The sequence below is a fragment of the Corvus hawaiiensis genome, chromosome 1 (assembly GCF_020740725.1).
Source record: "Corvus hawaiiensis isolate bCorHaw1 chromosome 1, bCorHaw1.pri.cur, whole genome shotgun sequence".
Taxonomy (NCBI): domain Eukaryota; kingdom Metazoa; phylum Chordata; class Aves; order Passeriformes; family Corvidae; genus Corvus; species Corvus hawaiiensis.
In genome coordinates this window covers 4,679,749-4,699,982 of record NC_063213.1, presented here as the reverse complement: position 1 = coordinate 4,699,982, position 20,234 = coordinate 4,679,749, and the positions used below count along the sequence as shown (strand labels likewise).

General features: G+C 47.8%; 1 protein-coding gene across 3 annotated transcripts in view; it reads left to right on the top strand.

The window, feature by feature from the left end:
- The window catches only part of XIRP1 (xin actin binding repeat containing 1), a 29,118-nt gene extending 20,460 nt beyond the window's left edge, over positions 1-8,658 (top strand). For 2 of the 3 annotated variants that reach the window (XM_048318253.1, XM_048318331.1), the window contains one exon: positions 94-8,658. In XM_048318253.1, coding sequence (XP_048174210.1) covers positions 94-7,776 — 7,683 coding nt within the window. In that variant the 3' untranslated portion in view covers positions 7,777-8,658. The remainder of the gene's footprint in view (positions 1-93) is intronic. The other variant, XM_048318374.1, reaches the window with a different exon arrangement.
- The last annotated feature ends 11,576 nt before the right edge of the window (positions 8,659-20,234 follow it).

The following is a 20,234-nucleotide window of genomic DNA, read 5'->3' as shown; positions in this document are numbered from 1 at the left end:
CCGTTGGCTTTTCCCTTTGCCGTTCACTCCATTAACGGCCGTGGGGACGGGGGGTGAGAGGCTATGCTGACGTTTAAAACTGTTTCCCCAAAGATGTCAGAAGCTCAGAAATCATCTAAAGTTGCCATTAAGAAAATGGAAGATGACTTGCCTCCCCCTCCAGCCATTGGCTCAGTCCAGGTCGTCGCTCCAGGGGGTCAGGATCTCAATGCACTCCCTGTGCCTCCTCCAAAGCAAGCCTTCTCCAAGTTCTACCAGCAGCGCCAGGTGAATGAGCTGAAGAGGCTCTACAGGCACATGCACCCCGAGCTCAGGAAGAACCTGGAAGAAGCTGTGACTGAGGATCTGGCAGAAATGCTTAACATCGAGGATCCCAATGCACAGGCCTCTGTGAACCTGGATAAAGTTCTCCCGGGAGAGGTTCAGTCCATGCGCTGGATTTTTGAGAACTGGGCACTTGACTCCATTGGGGACCACCAAGCCACAAAGAAGCTGACAGAAGAAGAGGTCATTCCCAGTGGGGATGTGAAAAGCACTTCCCTGAGGTTTGAAAGCCAATCCATAAATGGATACAACCTGTCAACATCAGCCAAGGTGTCAGAAACAGACCTTGCCAGAGGGGATGTTCGCACTGCCCGGTGGCTTTTTGAAACCCAGCCACTGGACACATTAAACAAACTGTATTCGGATGAAACCGAGGTGCAGGAGGCAGTTCTCAAGGAGCCTGTCCAGGGAGGTGACGTGAAAGGGGCCAAACAGCTCTTTGAAGCACAGTCTTTGGATGCCATAGGACGCTGCTCCTCAGTGGAGGAGAAGAGCATCCTACAACTCAAGTCAGAAATCCAGGAGCTTAAAGGCGATGTTAAGAAGACTGTCAGGCTTTTCCAAACAGAGCCCCTCTGTGCCATCAGAGATAAAAGTGGGACTATCCATGAAATCAAGTCTGTCTGTCGAGAAGAAATTCAGAGCAATGCAGTCAGGACAGCTCGCTGGCTGTTTGAGACTCAGCCCCTGGATACTATCAACAAGGACACTTCCAAAGTGCAGATAATCCGTGGGATTTCTCTGGAAGAAATTGGAAGGCCCGATGTCAGCGGCGCAAGGTGGATATTTGAAACTCAGCCTTTGGATGCCATCAGAGAAATCACAGTTGAAGAACAGGACTTCAAGGCTTCGACAGATTTTGTCACAGGGGCAGATGTCACTAAGCAGCGATTGCTCTTTGAGACCCAGACTCTAGACTCCCTGAAAGGAGAAGCTTCGGAAAGTGTTGTAACCAAAGAAAAAGTCATCGGAGGCGATGTGAAATCTACACTCTGGCTCTTTGAAACGCAGCCGATGGAAACACTGAAAGACAATTTTGAGGTGGGACGTTTGAAGAAAGTAGATCTTTCAGCAGATGAGAAGGGAGATGTGAAGCAAAGAAAACACGTCTTTGAGACCTGTCCCCTTGGCAGTATCTCCAAGGCATTTGAGGAAGAAATTCCAGCCACCAGCATGGAAGAGGTAGTGAAAGGGGATGTGAAATCTTTCAAGACCCTGTTTGAGACTCTCCCCTTAGACAGCATTAAGCAGGCTGATGCTGAGCCCACCACCAAAGAAGAGGAGGAGAAGATTCCAGCTGGCAATGTCAAAGCCAACCAAATCCTGTTTGAGACAACACCCCTGTATGCCATCAAGGATAGCTTTGGCAATTTCCACGAAGTCACCTCTGTAAGCAGAGAACAGATCATCAGTGGTGACGTCAAGAACTACAAGTGGATGTTTGAAACAAGGCCCCTGGACCAGTTTGATGAAAGCATCAAGAAAGTGGATATAATACGGGGCATCACAAAACAAGAGGTGGTGGCTGGTGATGTCAGGACAGCCAAGTGGCTCTTTGAAACACAACCCATGGATGTCATTCATCTCCAAGCCATGGAAGGGGAGAAGCGTCCCTCAGTGAAGCGAGAGATCTCCCAGAAGGGGGATGTGAAGACCTGCCGGTGGTTGTTTGAGACCCAGCCCATGCACACCCTGTACGAGAAGGCTGAGAAGAAGCAGGAGGAGGATGGCAGTGTGCCCCAAGCTGATGTGAAGTCCTACACATGGATGTTTGAGACTCAGCCCCTGGACTCCCTGAAAGGCCAGGAGGAGCAGTATTTGCAAGTCAGTAAGGCCTACAGTCAGGAAGAATTACAGGGAGTGGATGTCAAAACCGTCCGGCACCTGTTTGAGACCGAACCCTTGGGCAGCAGCACTGTCAGTGAAGCTGACCGGAAAAAAACCATGCGTTACTCCAGTCGTGTGGAGTTCCAGTCTGGGGAAGTGTCCAGAGTGAAAGAGTTCTTTGAAGCCAAGCCCTTGGACACAGCCACCAAGCCAAAGTCCCAGAAGGATGCCGGAACAATTGAAGCCGGGTCCGTGCACAAGTTCACGTGGCTCTTTGAGAACTACCCCATGGACACCCTGAAGGACAACTCTGAAGGTATCCAGGAAATCCCTCCAGAAAAGAATGTCAAGGGGGGAGATGTTGGAGGAAAAAGGTTCGTATTTGAGACCTATTCCCTTGACCAAATCCATGACAAAGTGGACGAGACAGAGCTCCAGAAGATCCAGAAAGACACCATGAGCAAAGCTAATGTCAAGTCCTGCACAATGCTATTCGAAAGCCAACCTTTATACGCTATCCAGGACAAAGAGGGGGGATACCATGAGGTCACCTCAGTGCAGAAAGAAGAAATCATGAAAGGTGATATGAAAGGAGCCCGGTGGTTGTTTGAAACTAAGCCCCTGGATCAGATCAAGAAGGAAGAAGAGGTGTTTGTGATTAGGGCTGTCACCCAAGAGGACATCAAGAAAGGAGATGTCCAGACTGCCCGGTGGAGGTTTGAGACAGAGCCTCTTGACTCCTTCTCAGGGGGAAAGTTGTCTGTGCCCAGAACAGTGGATGATGTGCAGAAGGGAGATGTTCAGTCCAACAAGCAGTTCTTTGAGTCCCAGCAAGTGGGCCAGAAGAAGTATGTGAGGATGGTCAGTGTCAGTGACGTGCAGCGAGGTGACGTGAGGACATCCACTTGGCTCTTTGAGAACCATCCTGTGGACTCCCTGTATGGGGATGCGGAGAGAAGCTCATCCATGAGCACAGTGCAGAGAGAGGACAGCCAAAAAGGGGATGTAAAACGCTGCACCTGGTTGTTTGAAACCCAGCCCATGGACACCCTTAAGGACACAGAGGTGACAGCCAGTGCTGGGGCCCAAGAAGAGATCCCTCGTGCAGATGTGAAAAGCACAACGTGGCTCTTTGAGAGCACACCCCTGGATAAATTTAGTACTTCTGAAGGTAGCATAGAAATAGAACTGAAAGAAAGAACCATGAAGGAGACTTTAGAGACTCTCTGCACTTGCCAAGCTATCCAGCATGATGGAATCCTCATCGAAGCTAATGATATGGAGAGTGTGAAGATGGTGAAGTACCAGCTCAGCAGCCCAGGAGCTCCAGAGATCCTGAAAGAGGAGATTGTGGGAGGCCACTTGCAAAGGATTATGCTGCAGCTCCTGCACAGAACCAACGTGGAAGCACAGAGTGTGCTGGTAGAGGAGGACAGAGAGGGCAAGATCAAAGTAAGCCCATTGCAGCTGCTGGACCAGAGTGAAGCTGCTAAAGGCAAAGAGGACTTGAGTGGAGATGTAGCCAAGGCCTTACAGGGTCTCCTCAGTCAAGATGCTTCCATCAAAAAGGGGATGGTCCTACAAGAGACAAAGTCAGGATCAGTGAAGATGACTCTCTACTCCCTCCTGTTCCATTCTGTCCAGCAGAAAGTTGTCAAGGGGGATGTGAAGTCAACGATTGGGAACCTGTTGGCTTCTTCTCAGGAGCAGAAAGCAGCAGCTACCATCAAGCGTGAGGACAATGAGAAGGGAAATGTACAACTTTTTGCAAGCTGCATTGAGAAGGGAGACCTCAGCTATCTGAAGAATCTCCAGCAGGAGTCAGAGATACAATCCCTCATCTCTTCCCAAGCAGAGGAGGGGGCAGATGAGAGCGGCCCACGGGTTGTGCAGGGGGCTAACGTACACGTCTTGCCAAATAAAGAAAAAATAGAGAAAGTAATTGCAGGAAGTGAGCCAGGGGCTATGGAGGGAGCAAAAAAGGGATTTGTATGTGCAAGCACAGGCAGAGAGGGTGTGTTACAGAGAGAGGCTGTGCATGCAGCAGGTGTGACTGGCACCACTGTGCAATGTCTTGGGAAGCCCCTGCCCACAGTGATGGGAAAGGAAGAAATTCTGTCTGGAGGGCTTAAGGTGACTACAAAGTCAATCCAAAGGGTTGCAGATGCCAGCAAGAAGGCAGAGAAAGAAGAAGCCACCACTGCCCATTTGAAAGAACCAAAAACTATGATGCAAGGCACATCTCCGACCCCAATGACAGCTCAGAGGGCAGAAGTGGATGGGAAACAGCAGAGTGTGGTGACTGGGGAAGCCAGCCAGACTCAGAGAGAAGAAAAGGCCCTGGGGAGTGATCTTCAGGCTGCAATGCAAAGCCTGAGGCTGGCGACAGCAGAAGCAAAAAACATTCAGCACCACGTTCAGAGCAAGTTCCAGAGGAACAGGGAGGAGGTCCACACAGCCTGCAGGCAGCAGACAGTCAGCTCACAGGGGACCATGACCCTTCAATCAACCGTACACCAACAGGACTCTTCATCCACCAAGCAGGAGAGCAGCAGCACTGCCACCAGGACCACCACCACCAGAGTCCAGGAGGCATCCAATACCCACACAAGCGTGTCTCAGAAGAGCATAGCATCACACAAAAAGGTCAGTGCTTCTGAGGAAGTACAGGGAGGACAACTATTGAGCCAGGAAATCCAAGTTGTGCCCAGTAGAGATTTTAGCATTAAGGATGGCCTTTATACTGCCACACCTGTGAAAACCTATATAAACCCTTGTGTTGAGTCTGATTACAAAGAGCAATCAGTGCAAGAAGAAAGAGATGTTGGTGTCAGAGGGGATGTGCAGACAGCTATCAGAGCACTGCAAAGTGCCGCCACAGAACAGCGCCTGGTAGAAAAGGAGGACGTTGTCCGAGGTAATTTAAAAGCCACACTTCAGTCGCTGGAAAAGTCTAACGTTAATGTCTCCAGAGGGGATTTTAAAGCTGCCATGATATACAGAAATGCAGGGCAGTCCTATTCTGTGTGTAAAAAGAAAAATGAGATTCAACTCACTAGTAACGAGGCTGCTGTAGTGGCTTCAGGGTCGCAGGCTGATAATGACTTTCCTCCTCCTCCCTCAGTTGCTGTGATGAAAGCAGAGCATTGCCCACCCTCAACTAAAGCAGCAAGAGAAGGTGCCCTTCTATTACCAACCAGCAAAGACGAAGCCCCAGGATGTTCTGCACTACTCCAAACCCCTCTTCCCACTCTCCCTTCTCTGTCCTGCAAACCCAGTGATCAGAGTCCTGCAGAGAAGCCCAGGACTCCTCCAAAACCAGAAACTACTGCCCCACCCAGGAAAAAACCTGTTCCCCCTCCAAAACCTGAGCACCTCTTACACGAGGCATATTCTGCCTCTGCAAATAACAGCACAAGCAAATCAATCAAACCCATCCCTCCACCCCTGCCTCCAAAACCTTCAGGCTTGAGGGAGATTAGCAAACCAAAGCCTTCCCCCACAGAGCTGGGATTAAGCTGCATGGAAGTTCATGAACAAACAGGGTATGAGGAGGCTCAGGCAAAATGCCGCAATTTGGAGACATCTGTGAAGAAGTCTGTCACAGTTCAGTGTACAAACCCTGAGAGAAAGCTGCCAAAATACACTGCCAAAACCCCTCTTCAAATAGCAGAAGAAAGGTACAAGGCCAGCAAAGGAGGACAAGGAAAGGTAGAATCAGACAGTGCTAAGACCTCAAAACCAATGAATAATGGAGTCATTGGTTTTGAAGTCAAGCAGGGAATGATGAGTGATAAAGCAGCTGCTCCAAGGAGGTGTCCAGGTGAGGTGGCTCAGAGGCAGATAGAGCTGTGCCAAGAGGAGAACGGGTGCTCTTCATTGTCCTCTCCAACCTGTCCTGGCAGAGCACAGACACAGAATGTGCCAGGACAAACTGAGCCAAGCACCTCCCCTGTGGGCCACAGCACCCCTCCGAAGAGAGGAGATGGCACTGCACAAAATGCTTTATCCAAGGTGGAAAGAGAAAGTGTATCTAATTCTTATGGATTGTGGGATAGTCAGAGAGTCATGCAGCAGGTGCATGAGAGGAGGCAAATGTCTCATTCTATGTCCTTCCATCAGCAGTCAGTGAACTCCTTTGAGGAGCACCAGCAGGGGAATAGCAGGCAACTGAAATGTCCTGATAGGGAGGCAGAGACACCTGCCCAGGAGAAGCCAGGGGTTGTTATGAGAGAAAAAAAAAAGAGAGAAACAGAAGATGAGCGTCGGAAGAGGTTGTCAGTACACAAAGAGGAGATCATGAAAGGCAATGTCAAGGAGGCTATGGAGATCTTTGAGAACCTCAGGAGACAGGAGCAGCTGCAAGAGATCTTGAACCGAGTGAGGGAGTTTGAGGAGGAAACAAGCAAAGTGGATGTGAAAGCTCTCAAGAGCTTCTTTGAGAAGGTCCCTGAGTGGGTTGTGCGCCAGAAGGCCAAGCAACAGGACAAGGCTGCGGCAAAGGAGGATGCTGACAGTGTCTCCTCAGTGGATCTGGTTTTTGAGGACCTGGAGCGAGCAAGTGCTGAGATTCTCCACCTGAAGGAGCAAACACTTGCCCGCATCCAGGATATTGAGGAGGCCATCAAGAAAGCTATTTATTCTGTTTCTAGTCTCAAGTCTGAGTCAGACATTGCTGGGCTCTCAGGGTTGTTCAAGGAGTCTCTGGGGAGCACCCAAAGCTCTGTGAGCAGTAGCAATATCCGTAAAATCAGCATTGTCTCAAGCAAAGCCAAGCAAGAGGAAGTCATGCTGGAGACAGGGGAAGCAGCATCTGTGGAAAGTGCAAAGGTGGCAGAAAAGACCGAGGCAGCCAAGGCAGAGCTAGGGGTCCCCCGCCTCATTCAGTCTCGTGTCAGCTCTCCCTCCTCACCTTCCTACATCTCCATTGAGTCTGCTGCCAGGAAACCAGCAGAATCACCCAGGACAGCACATTCCCCCCAGGATAGCCCTTTACCAGACTGTCTTGACTCTCCAGGAAAGAGGGATGCTTTTGCTCAGAACAGCTTTAGCTCGTTTAACCACCCCTCAGCAGGGTCTGCTGGGCATGACACAAAACCCTTAGAGAAGAGGCCAGACCCCGTCCAAACAAAAGCTGGGCTGAGCTCAATGAAACAGCACATGCTTGGCAATGCCAACCATCCAACCAGTGACAAAGAGAAGTGCTCTCTGGACACCTCCAAAGACAGCTGCCACTGTGGGATGAAAGGCAGCTTTTCAGAATACCGCTCCCTGAATGTCCCCAGCCCACAAAATCCACGGAGGCAGAAAAGCATCCTGGAGCTGCAGACAGGGCCCGACGGGTCCAAGCTCTACGGAGCCACCCGGACTGTTATGGAGCAGTATGAGGAAATGGACCAGTTTGGAAACAAAATCATCACTTCGTCCACCACAGTCACCAAGCAATCTGAGACACAAACATCCTCCACGTGCGATGTGGTTTCTCATCCCCAGTATGAGGTATCTGCCTCACCTGTGTTTCGGAGGTACTTGAAGAGCCCAGGTGAAGACTTCCACACCAACGGGACTTTTCAGGAGCCAGGAGTGGTCTTTGTCACCTTTGGCAACTCCAAGCCAAAGAAATAGGAGATTCTGGAGAGCAAGAGAGGACTGTATAAGACAAAAGAGAAGGGCCATGATAAACATTTCTCCTGTTTTATCCACATTACACACAGGGATTTACCTTCACCCTACGGACTTCTCAGGGTCATCGTCTCGGTGTTTGCATGCAGACAGGACAAGTGCAGCCTGCCTTGACACTGGAGAACATCCCTCACCTGGCCAGCCCAACAGACTTGGTGCTGCACCACAACCCGGAGTCCTGGCACTGTTAGAAGCACAAGGGAAAAATCCATCCATGGGCACCTTAGGGTACTTCCCCCTAGAAAGTTTGGTGGGGGTGGTTGGAGGTGTTGGATCGGGCTTCTCTGAACCACTGCAGAAGGAAGGATAGGTAGGATCAATTAAAAAACCAATCAATCTGGTCATTGGAAAACAAACACCTTTATGGTACCTTCTTTTTCTAAGAAGGGCATCCTATACACACACACATATATATACACAAGTTCATATTGACGGGTGGGTTGGATAGATTTTCTCTTAGCCAATAAGAAAAGGAAAAAAAAGTCTTGAATTGTTGTCGCTCTTGGACTTGGGGGAGTTATTTATCAGTTTGTTTTTCAGTTCCTGGAAAGTGTTTGATGATACTGGAAATTGTAAAGCCAAGACCTACAGCTACTATCAATGCCATTCCCCCAAAGAAATATGCTATGAAAGATTCTTGAGTCAGAATGGTTACTGCTTTCTCTTCTTTATTTCTAGAATTCTAATTTATTATTCAGTATACACAAACTCCTTATTTTAGATTTTCCATGCTTTCCTACATGTTTACTGTTTAAATTCATTTTGAGAATTTGTAAAGCAATTTTTCTTATTATTATGACTTTGTTTTGTACATTCTCAACTCAAGATTTTAGATATTTTGTGGCTTTTTTTTTTTTTTTTTTAACTTCTATTGCTGCATTCTGATGGTAAACATTACCTCTAAAAATACTTTGGTCTGGTAGAGTTTCTTTTATTCAGTGCTTGTTTCCTTTCAAAGTGCCTAGAAATTATATCTTGATGGACCAGTTGAATCACACACTGAGAGCACTCTGTGTCACTGGAGGGGTTTGGTATACATCTTCTTTAGAGTGTGGGTGGATCACCAGCCCTTCAGCAAAGAGTGTTCATACTCTTATCTGAAAAATGAGTCCAGGATGATACAGAACCAGGACTCTGTGTAGGCATGTGGAGCCTGGGTAGGATGTGTACACCAGGAAAGGTCTGGACACTTGTGTGTACCCATTTCCCCCACGGGAGAAGGCAGCTGAGGTGTTGTGCCTCTACAAGTCCTATGAGGAGGAGCAGCTGATGAGCCAGCCCTTACTCACTGCTGTGCCTCAACTCACCTCACACTCGGCTCTGGGATGGGTGGGTGAGCAAGGAGTTCACTCCAGGTGTGGGGGAATGTGAGGAGCCTATGGAGGGGCCAGATGGTTTCTCACAGAATTACAGAATATCCTGAGTTGGAAGGGACCCTCAAGGACCGTTGAGTCCAGGTCCGGGCCCTGCACAAGAAATCCCCAAAATTTCCTCTGATGCCTTTTCCTGGTCTTAAAATCAAGAGTCAAATATGGTTAGAAGGGATTTTACCTTGGTATTTATTTTAAGGATCCTTAGGTGCACACGTCCAGGTCAAATGCATCAAAATGCACCCTGCAAAAATGCACCCCCCAAAAGATCTGGTATAACATTATAGGTGTTACTAATTATCATATCTATCAAAGATTCCCCAATGAGAGGCTCAAGTGAGCCCCCCTCCCCAAGGAGCCTTCCCCTGGATGGTTCTATCTTAGCTTACAGAATGTGTTCTGGAGAGGACCTTGGGGTTTGGGGCACACTGATCCCTACCTACAAAGCTTCTAAAATGTTGAGTCTCTCAGCTTGACAAAGACCAAGAATGTAGGAAAAAAGCACTAAGAATACAAAAGTTGTAAAAAAGGTATAACAGGGGTATGAAAGAAAAGGCAAAAAATCTTCATGGCATCACCTCCATGCGGCTGAGAGCATTGTCCAAACACTTCTTGAGCTCAGGCTGGTGCTGTGACCACTTCTGTGGGAGCCTGTTCAGTGCCCAACAGGCGAAGAACTGTTTTCTAATATCCAGCCTAAACCTCCCCTGACACAGCTTCAGGCCATTCCCTCAAGTCTGTCACTGGTCACAGAGATTGGCACATGCCCCTCCACTTCCCCTCATGAGGGAGTTAAAGACCATAATGAGGTCTCCCCTCAGTCTCCTCTTCTCCAAGCTGAACAGACCAAGGGCCCTCAGCCACTCCTCATGCCTCAAGGCCTTTCATCATCTTTGTTGCCCTCCTTTGGACACTCTCTAATAGTTTAATGTCCTTCTGTTATTGTGGTGACCAAAACTGCACACAGGACTTGAGGTGAGGCTGTGGAGCTGTGTCCTACAGCCTGGCTCAGATTGTAGACTCGTTGAACTATAGCCAGCCACCTCATCTCTCAGTGCATCACTTTATCTTTCTGAGAATGGGACAGTAACCTCAGTGAAAAAACAAAAACTCAGTAATTTGCTATGATTAATGTTTGCCCTTTTCCTCTGAGGAAAAAGAGCCCACACTAATGAATTAGGAGCAGGACACTGGAGAGGAAGGGACTGTTCAGAGTCTACCACTCCACATCCCTGAGCCCATAGCAAAGCTTCTAAATAGCAGTTGTCATCTTGCATCACAAAGACCTTGTTCAAGGTGTTCTAGACCACGCTGGATTTCTGCTTCCTTCCCAGAAAAGATGTACATACCCAGATCTCACTGATTTACATCCAGAACCCCATAAATTTGAAAGACATGCCAAAAGAAGAACAGGAACATAATTTTCCGTTGCACACTGAAGGCTGAGCTGGAAGAGCAGATCATAATAAACTGAGCATAACTATTTTCAGGCAACCTGAATAAAATAACCACTTACACCCTCCCAATTCCTTTAGTAGGACCCACAGCAGAAATAAGAGAGAGTTAGTTACCTGGAGACCCTCTTCAAAATTTTTCCAACACTCCTTTCTTACCCCTGTTTGTTTCCATCTCGGCTTCCATCACATGTTTGTTTCATTTCTCTTGAAGGACAACTGTGGAGCAATTTTAGTAAGCTGCAAACAGGTTGCTCAGGCAATGAAAATTATTCCACATAAACTCAAATAAACCCAAACATCCTGCACTGCCACTGCTTAGAAATACCAATCTTATTGTTTGTGTTTCTGGTTTTACAGGATTTCTAAATGTCTCAAAGAGCCATTTATGAGACTAAGATCATTTAAGACGTGCTTCTTTCGTGATATTTCCATCATCTAGGAACTGAAATATGATGAGGAGACACATGCTGCACTGTTTCAGCACCATACATGGCTCTTTGGGACACTGAAAGAGCTGGAGAGAAAAAACAAATGCAAAGATTTGAAACTCAAACACAAGCTGAAGGATCAGCTCATATTCTCCGTGCTTCAGACTTTGCAATAATAAACCAGCAGAGCTCATACAAACTTTCAGATCCCAAATTAGCTGTCACAGTTTTTCTGTGATTTTTAGGTACAAGACATGACATTGTTCACTGTACTTTACCCTGGTGGGTATCTGCATTCTCACACAGTAGATGTTTTCAAAAGTAAGCAGGCTGGGAGAGTTACCTGCACCAGGGGACAGGGGACAGTTGGTATTATCAGACCTACATCTCCTTGAGGGGTCAAAGTAGAACTTCAGCTGCAGATTTGGTTCTCTTGCAGTAGTGGACAGGAAATAGGCCTCATTTGAAGTGTCCACAAAAAGTACTGCCCTTCCCAGCTCTGTCAGTCACTGGCCTCCCTGAGGACACTCAGTCTTCAGTGTGAAAGATTCGTGCTTACCATGGAATCACAGGATCATTCAGGTTGGAAAGATCGTCGAGTCCAACCATTACCCCAGCACTACCAACACACCACTAAACCCTGTCCCCAAGGGCCACATCTACACATCTTTTAAATCCCTCCAGGGATGGTGACTGCACCACTGCCCTGGACAGCCTGTTTCAATGCCTTGCAAGCCTTTCTGTGAGGAAATATTTCCTAACACCCAGCCTAAACCTCCCCTGGCACAGCTTGAGGCCAGGTCCTATCACTTGCTACTTGAGAGAAGAGACCAACCCCCACCTGGCTGCACCCTCCTGTCAGGGAGTTGTGGAGAGCCAGAAGGTCCCCCCAGAGCCTCCTTTTCTCTGGGGAGGCTCAGCCCCCCCCGGATCCCTCAGCTGCTGCTCATCAGCCTTGTGCCCCAGACCCTTCCCCACATTCTCCCCTTATCAATTACACAGGAGTTTTCAGGCTGACTTCTCCTGCTATATAAAGGTTTTAATTCACACAAGGAAAAAAAGGCAACAACTGATAAGCCATAATCCAGCTGCAACTTTCAGCACTGCAGTAATCAGCAGTGTGCTGGAAGAGCCTTCCAGGAACACCCTGTAACTGCTTTTCACAGAAGCCTTAGGATAATTTCCTTGCCCACAGTGCCATTCAATTGCTTCTAATCGCCTCTCTATCTTTCAGACCATAAGGAAGGCTTATTCCTGGGGCTGCCAAATACACCTCTGAAGGCAAGAGTGTTTGCCATGCATCAGACAATGAGCACTGAAAATAAGTCCCCCCATTAAAGAGACCAATACCCCCTATAAAAGGTTATCCCACTGTGGAAACACCCCAGGAGTACAGACATTCATCCCCAGTTCAGAGGAGAGAGATCCTGCTTGTTTGCTAAACAGCTCTGCTTCCTTCTTTGGTCACGGTTAAAGGAAAGCATTTTCTTCTTATACAACACAGACATGTTGAGTTACTCTCTTCTCTGCCAGGACACAGAGCCTTGTGCTGGGTGAGAGCTCGTCACCATCAGAGGAAGTTCTACAGTCACACTGGTGAAATTCACCTTGCAAACAGATCAACTTTGCACAACTACGTGGGCCTGTTTCAGGGTAGATGTATCACCCTTTAGATTGCCTTAACTGGACCTCCACCAAGAATTCTGGGAGTTTAGACATCCATTATTTCTGTACTCACTTACAGACCCATGGTCTGCTCTCTGCAGAGGACTGGAAGAGTGGAGGGATGCTGGGATCATTGCAGACTGAAGGAAAGACAGGGATTTTGTTTGTATGCTTCCCTGTAGAAGGAAGGAAGAAAACTCAAGATGCTAAACTCATCTTCTTGAAAGTGTTGTCACAGGAAAACAAAGATGACCTGACCTTAATGATATGATCAGACAAAATGAAATTAAAAGTTAAAAAGTTAAAAATTGTTTCCCCAGGTGTGTGTTGCAAGTAAAAGACAGGGTTCTTGTTCTGTGTCTTGTTCTTGTTTGTGTCAACTCATCTCTTTAGATACAGAAACACATTCCTGTTTCATAGAAACACAGTCATAGAATGGTTTGGGTTGGAAGGGACCTTAAAGACCGTCTTCATTCCAATCCCCTTGCAGAAACACCTTCCACTAGATCAGGTTGCTCCAAGCCCCTTCCAACCTGGCCTTGAACACTTCCAGGGATGGGGAATGCCCAACTTCTCTGGACTACTGTTTACTCAAAGCTAAAATCTGGCCATCAGCCCACTCAACATGAGAGCAGAAAGTAAACTTGTCTTTTCTGTGAGCTGGAAATGCTGCAAACCAGGGTAGGAACACATGGAAAGAAAGCCAGAGGGATCAGAGACCACCAGCAAAACTGTGGCAAATAACCCCTGACAAAGAGGCAGAGTTGCCCTGATGTGAGGGAGTGTCAGTACTCAGAGCACTGACCTGTCAGAGTTAGGCTGGGCTCAGCTGTGCTCCTTCTGGGGCTTTGGAAAGACCTGAGTTTTCAGATTAATTTGCCAGCTAAGCTGAACCTCTGCTTTGCACCGCAGTGAGGAGTGCACAGAGGCATCCTTACTGCCATCTGCACCCTCTGGGTCACTTGACCATGCAGAGTACCTGGACCTATTTCTGCAGCTGGGCTGATAGCCAAGATTCTTTTCCCCCTCTCTCTCTCTACTAAAAAGGCTGGTGCTGGCAATGCTTTCCAGAGAGATTCTCTGGGCTTTTCACATAAAGATGTGTTTGAGGAATCAGGTCGTGGCACACAACACAATCCAGACAGTAAACATAGTGGAGTAAACCACCAGATTCATGGAGCTGTGGAAGCTTTATGCTGATATGAGCTGCCTTTCCAGGGTTTGGACTATGTGTCTGTGTGAGCAGCCATAAGATACCAGTGATTCCAGGAGCTGCACAGAGTTTTTGAGTCAGAGCAACATTTCTCACCTTACTCGAGGTTTTTATATTATTCAACTGAATGAATCATTTACTCTCAATCAAATGAACATATTTTTTCTCATCAGAGATCCAAGGGTGCTCCGTCTTTCTGTTCTGACTGAAAATTAACACTGACCCATCCAAGCTGACAGGTTAACTGGACCAGACAGCAATCTGAACTCGCACGACAGATCTGCAAAAAAAATCCCAAGAAAATTACCTTGCAGATGCACTTCCAGGTGGTCATGATTCAGTTATTTAACCTCAGTCTCTCCTTCTTCAGCCCATGTTGAAAGAAATGTGTGCCTCCTGCCTGAAGCCTGTCTACCCCATGGAGTGTGTGGTCACTGACAAGGTCTGTGTGCACCGCTCGTGTTTCTGCTGTCAGGTTTGCGGGAGGAAGCTGAGGTGAGTGGCAGGACACAAGTGTGTTTGTTTCTAAGGGATGCCCAAGCAGTTTCCATCTAAATTGCCCAAGGGTAATTCTGAGAGAGCAGGACTCAGGAAATGAGAAAAAGGGCATGCAGTTTCCCTGATTCCATCTGCCTCTCCATCACCAGAGGCTGAAGTCTGCCCACCTCAAGATTGCAGACCCCCGTGGATTAGGAATCTGCATGGATGGTGGTGCAAGGGTGAGCTGAAACTACAATAAATATTTACAGTTTGGGAATACTGATAGGGAATGTGATTGGAGGAGCCATTAGGGTGCTTCCTATGGTCATAGAATCATAGACTCATTAAGGTTGGAAAAGGCCTCTAAGGTCATTGAGTCCAACCATTTACCCAACACTCTCCACCACTAAATCATGTCCCCAAGCATCACATCGAGTCAGGTAGGTTGGAAGGCACCTCTGGAAGTCTCCACTCAGCCTTCTGCAGGCCTAAGGAGAGCAGGAGCTCAGGAATTTGTCCAGGAGAGGTGTGAATGGCTTCAAGGATGGGGGTTACACAGCCTTTCAGCTGGGGCCCCTCTTTGAACATCTGACCACCAGTGAAAATGGTTTTTCTTGCTACTCATCACAATTCCCTGTGTTACAAGTTGTTCCCATCACCTCTCATCCTGTCACTGCCCCCCTCCAAGAGCACTCCAGCCCTGTCTTCTCTATAACCTCCCATAAAATAGACACACGCAGCAGTGAGTTTCTCCCTCTTAACCTTCTCCTGGTAGGACCTGGCCAACTCATCTCTCAGCCTCTCCTCAGATGACACAGGTCCCTCACCACTTTGGTGGCTTTTTGCTGAATTCCTTGCTGTGAGGAGCCCAAAACTGGACAAAGTTATCCACATGGAATCCTACAAAAGTCAAATATAGAGGAACATTCACTTCTCTTGGCCATGCAGCTCAGGATGTAGTTGGCTTCCCAGTCACCAGGGCACAATGCTGACTTGTTTTCAGCTTGTCAGTCACTGAGACACCCACCTCCTGTGAGGCTGCCTGGAATCCTGTTACCCCTAGCTCTGCAGACACTTCCTCCCCTCCTGCAGTTGTTGTATCATGGGAGCCCTGGGCACTTTTACCCATAAGGTCCACGCTGTGAATACAGGGGCAGAGGTGAAGTACTGGTATGAAGCCTGGCCTGTAAATGAGAAAGGGATTGCACATAACCTGGGCTACAGCCCCCGGAGGCATTGCAAGGAAATGTTTAATTTTTCACGTGTTTTGGTGTTTGAAAGAAAAATCAAACATATTCTGAGAAAGTCAACACTACTTTTGAAAGGTTTCATTCTTCAACCTGCTCCCTCCCTTCCCCACTGAAAAATGATTTTGCTGAAAGCCTGTCCATCAGTGCTACAGCTCCCCTCCCACATAGCCACTGACAGCTGTGCCAATGTGTGTTTTCCAGCTTGCAAAACTATGCTGCCCTCCACGGGGTGTTTTACTGCCAAGTCCACTACAAGCTGATGGCTGGGGCTGGAAGCAGAAGTGAGATGGAAAGGCTGGAGCACCACCATGTTCAGCATGGACCACAGCCCTGGGAGTGGTGTAACAGGGCCAAAAAGACTGAAACGAGAGAGAAACCCGCATCCTTCAATGCACAGTGTGATCTGCAGCTGGCTGAGCACAGGAACAGCAGGTCTGTCCTCTTAGGGAACAAGCTCAGAGCAGTCTGGCCACCTTCAGAACCAGCCTTCACTGTCAATGGAAAAGCTGGTAATGGAGTGTGTTCCCAGAAAAAGCCTGCACTGAGCCTGCAAACCTACCAGGCTGCAGGCAGCAGGGCAGGAAGGATGGTGCTCAGGGGTCAGGAGGGAGCAGGGGGGAAGGGAAGATTCTTACCTGGCATCATCTGCACGAGGGAAAGAGAGCAAGTGTGTTCCTGGCCCAAGAACAGAGAGCAGAGAGGCCGTGAAGAGGCTGGGGATGGGGAAGTGCCTGAAGGGAAGAAAGAGGGGAAGGTGTCCCAGCGTGTGGCTGCAATCCAGCAGGGCCAAACCCAGCTGAAGAGAGGACCTGCCTGTGCCTCCCTCCCTCCCGTCCTGGAGCCTGTGAAACCCCTGCCTCGTGGCTCACTTGCTCCCCACCCCACATGCCAAAGCACTAAACCCACCTTGTGGATGTACCTGGGGGGCACAGGTGGCTGCATTCTCGCTGACACAGAGGTCCCAGTGACAAAAAACAAGGCCTGTGGGTCTCTGAGCACACCCAGCAAAGGAGGCACAATGACAGATAACAAGCCTGACCCGACTGTAGCCAGCCCAGATACTGCAGGGGCCAAGCATCACCTTGGAGAGGGAATGAGCAGCACACAGACCATTCATGTGCCAGGAGAGCCCGAAACCAGAAACACCACAAGTACAGAGCTAAAATGTGTAGCTGAGGGTGTTGATCCCCCTGAAAATGAAGCTGAAGAAGCCCATTCCGCCTCTGGTGTGTTGAGGACCTCTTTTGTATCTTCTGGGTCCCTGGAGCCAGGAGGGCTGGGTGTGTCACCTGAGATCACTGAAATGTTGAATGAGAAATCAAAGGCAAACACCAGAGAGTTCCCTGGGAAACAGATGCCAGTAACTTTGGGGGAAGTTATGCAACCATCCAGCAGAAGAGATTTGCCTGGAATTGAGAGCAAAGAGGCAGAATTTGAGAAGACAAAAGAAGAGAAACCAGTAAGTGTGTCAGGGTCTCTGGAAGAGCCCAGTCCTGAGCACACATCTCAGGAAAATGAAGCTGCAAAGAGCAGAGTCTCTTCACCTGGTTCTCCAGACAGGACAGATGATAACAATATGACCTCTTTACAAGAAACAGAACCTCAGGACACATGTGGCCCATTGAAAACTATCACTCATGAGGGTATTTGGAGCCATCATATGAAATCACCTGGCAAGGGTTTTCCAGTATCAACAGACACTCCTCTGAAAGGAACTTGTGCTACTTGCTCCTCACATGATGAAGTCAACAACTCCAAGTCAAAGGATTACAGGGAAGTTCTTAGTGAAAACACCTTGCACATTTCTGAGCATCCAGCCAAGACATCAGAATATTCCAAACCAAATATATCCTTGGACAACTCTGGAGGCCATCCAGCAGGGGAAGAAAAAGTGGATCTGAAACTCCCAGAGGAAAGCACTGTGCCTATGTCACAGACTGCTGCTCAGAGCAAGGAGGCCAGAAGCAGCCAAGCCTGTAGAGAGACATCAGGTAAAGGTTTCAGGCTTGGGAAAAACCCCTTCATTACCCTTTTTGGCTCTGAAGACAAAGGCAGAGCTCCCAAGAACGAAGCAATAACCCAGAGGAAACCCACAAAGTCCCAGTCAGCCCTTGTCACTTTGTTTGGTCACTCCTCAGAGAAGAAGCAGAATGCACAAGAAAAACCTGCAGGATCCTCAAAACAAGCAAATATTGATGGCAGGACAGAAAAGGCACAGGGCCTCCTCAGCTCCTCCAGCCAAGCAAAGCAAAAGGCCTCCAAGAATGATCACCTCCCACAGCCTGGAAAGACAGAGCTGTTCCCTAAACATATCCAGGAGAGCTCTGGAGGATTCTCAGGCTCTACTGAGAGCAAGGAGACTGATGTCCTGTTGTTAGCACCTGGCACAAGTATGTCACACGATGATAAACGTGAGAGAACTGAATTTGACATTCATGACCAAGAGGTTTTAGATAGTCAGGTTTGGCAGCAACAGGACAGCTGTTGGCCCCCTCTTGTGCCCACACAGGAAAATCAGAAAGAAGCTGCAGGAATCTCAAATCATGGAAAAATCCCTCTACAGCCTCCTCCAGAGCTTATGCCTGTAGTTGACAACAGTGAAAATCTCACCAGGGGAGGGAATCACCATGATGTTCATCTGCTAGAAACCCAGAACCTGTTGAGCTTGGATGTCCAGGGCACAGTGGCACAGGATGGGATATTTTTTTCACCAGGCAATTCAGAAAAGGTACCTAAGGAGGCTGAGCTTCAGTTCAGCAACATGGATTTTCTGGGGGACAGTAACTTGTTCTTTTCTGGAGGACAAGATTTCCCCAGCATAGCAAGAAAAACTCCAAATTCAGATTTGCAAAACTCAGAGGCAGAAACTCTACCTTTCTTCGATCCAAATCCTTCAGATTTATTCCAGGAAATCTCATCAGAAACAAATGCCTCACTGGAGCTGTGGTACACCTCCAGCCTCTCGCTTCTCGATGGGCAGGATGAGATGAGTATTAGAGACCTGGAAGGGACTCAGAGCTGTGAACTCCTGATGCAGTTGGATCCACAGCGCCAGGCTCCAAAGGCAGCAGAAGAAATGTTTGGAATGGGTCTCAGTGCTGAAGGCTCCGCAAAAATGTGTTTCCCTACACAGGATGACAATTTTCCCTTAACATACATGTTCAGCAGCTATGCTTCTGAAACCTCTAATCAGGGTGTCTTTGATCATTTTGATGTTGATTCAACCAAAACGGGCCAGGAGGCTTCTGAAAAAATGAACAGGAGCAGGAAAACATCAGGAGCTGAAGAAGATGATGACAGTCTGTCTTCCGAAGACTTGGAGATGTTAAATTACGACCTTTCAGAGAAGGAGTTCTTTATATAGGTGAAAAAAAAACAGATTAAAAAAGACACACAGCCCTCTGTGCAGCACAAGTTAGCTAATATGGAACCAAAAATTATTCTTGAAATCAGCTGTACAGTGATGAGAAAAGTGAAATGACCTTGCCAAGGTCAGAAGGGCAGAATAGAGAAATGAACCCTGGTGTCTTGAAGTCTAAGGGTGTGGGGACATTGCTACATCTGCTCTCCCTATGCCATTGCACTCTGCTCCTCCCGGGCTGCCCTTTGCATAAATATTACATAACATAAATATTACAGGAGTTAACAATTATACCAATGATAAACAAGCACATGAAAAACCCCAGAGGGTTAAAGCATGAACACGTGCACTATGAAAAGGGTCATAGAGCACATCAAATCACATGTTTTAATCAGCTGTCTGTAAAAAAAAAAAGATAAAGGTGTTAGAATGATTAATTTTTAAAATAGAACAAAATGAAATAAAATGAAATAAAGAAAATAAATAAAATGAATAAATAAAATAAAATAAAATAAAACAAAATAAAATAAAATAAAATAAAACACCCCAACAACCTCACTGCCTCACCAGTGCCAAAATAACCCTGGCTCTGTCAGATCTGCTGGAGGAATAAAGCTGCTTAATGACTGCATCTGCAGCAAAAGCAGTGTCAGTGCTCTAAGCAGGGAAACTGCTCAATCAGCATAAATCAGGGAAAACAGGGATATCCTTGACATTTATATGACTCATCAAATGCTGAAGACAGTCTCACCTTGGGGTGAGTCAAGGGGCTCAGGGTAAAGGAGCTGCCGTCTCAGAGCTGTGCCTGAAACCTGGCCAGGCTGTGCTTGGAGATGGAGAGGAGGCTTGCAGAGATCAAACCCCTCTCACTGGAGCAGTGGGAAGTGGGTGGCCCTGTCACTTGTGCAAAAGGTGCTCAGACTGATGCCCCTAGATGAGTTTTCACTACCAGATGACACCTATAAACCTGATCTCTCCCTGCCAGCTCTGAGAGGAGGAGGGAAAATGCAGGAGCACCACAGTCGGTGGGTATGAATCCATTTCCCCACAATTCACCCCAACATAGAGGTGTCCAAAGGGGTCTCCAGGCACTGTCACTCCTGATGTACAGAGAAAAGCTAAGCCCATGAATTAATGCGTCAATGCTCTATTTCCTGCACTAGACCTCATTCCCAGG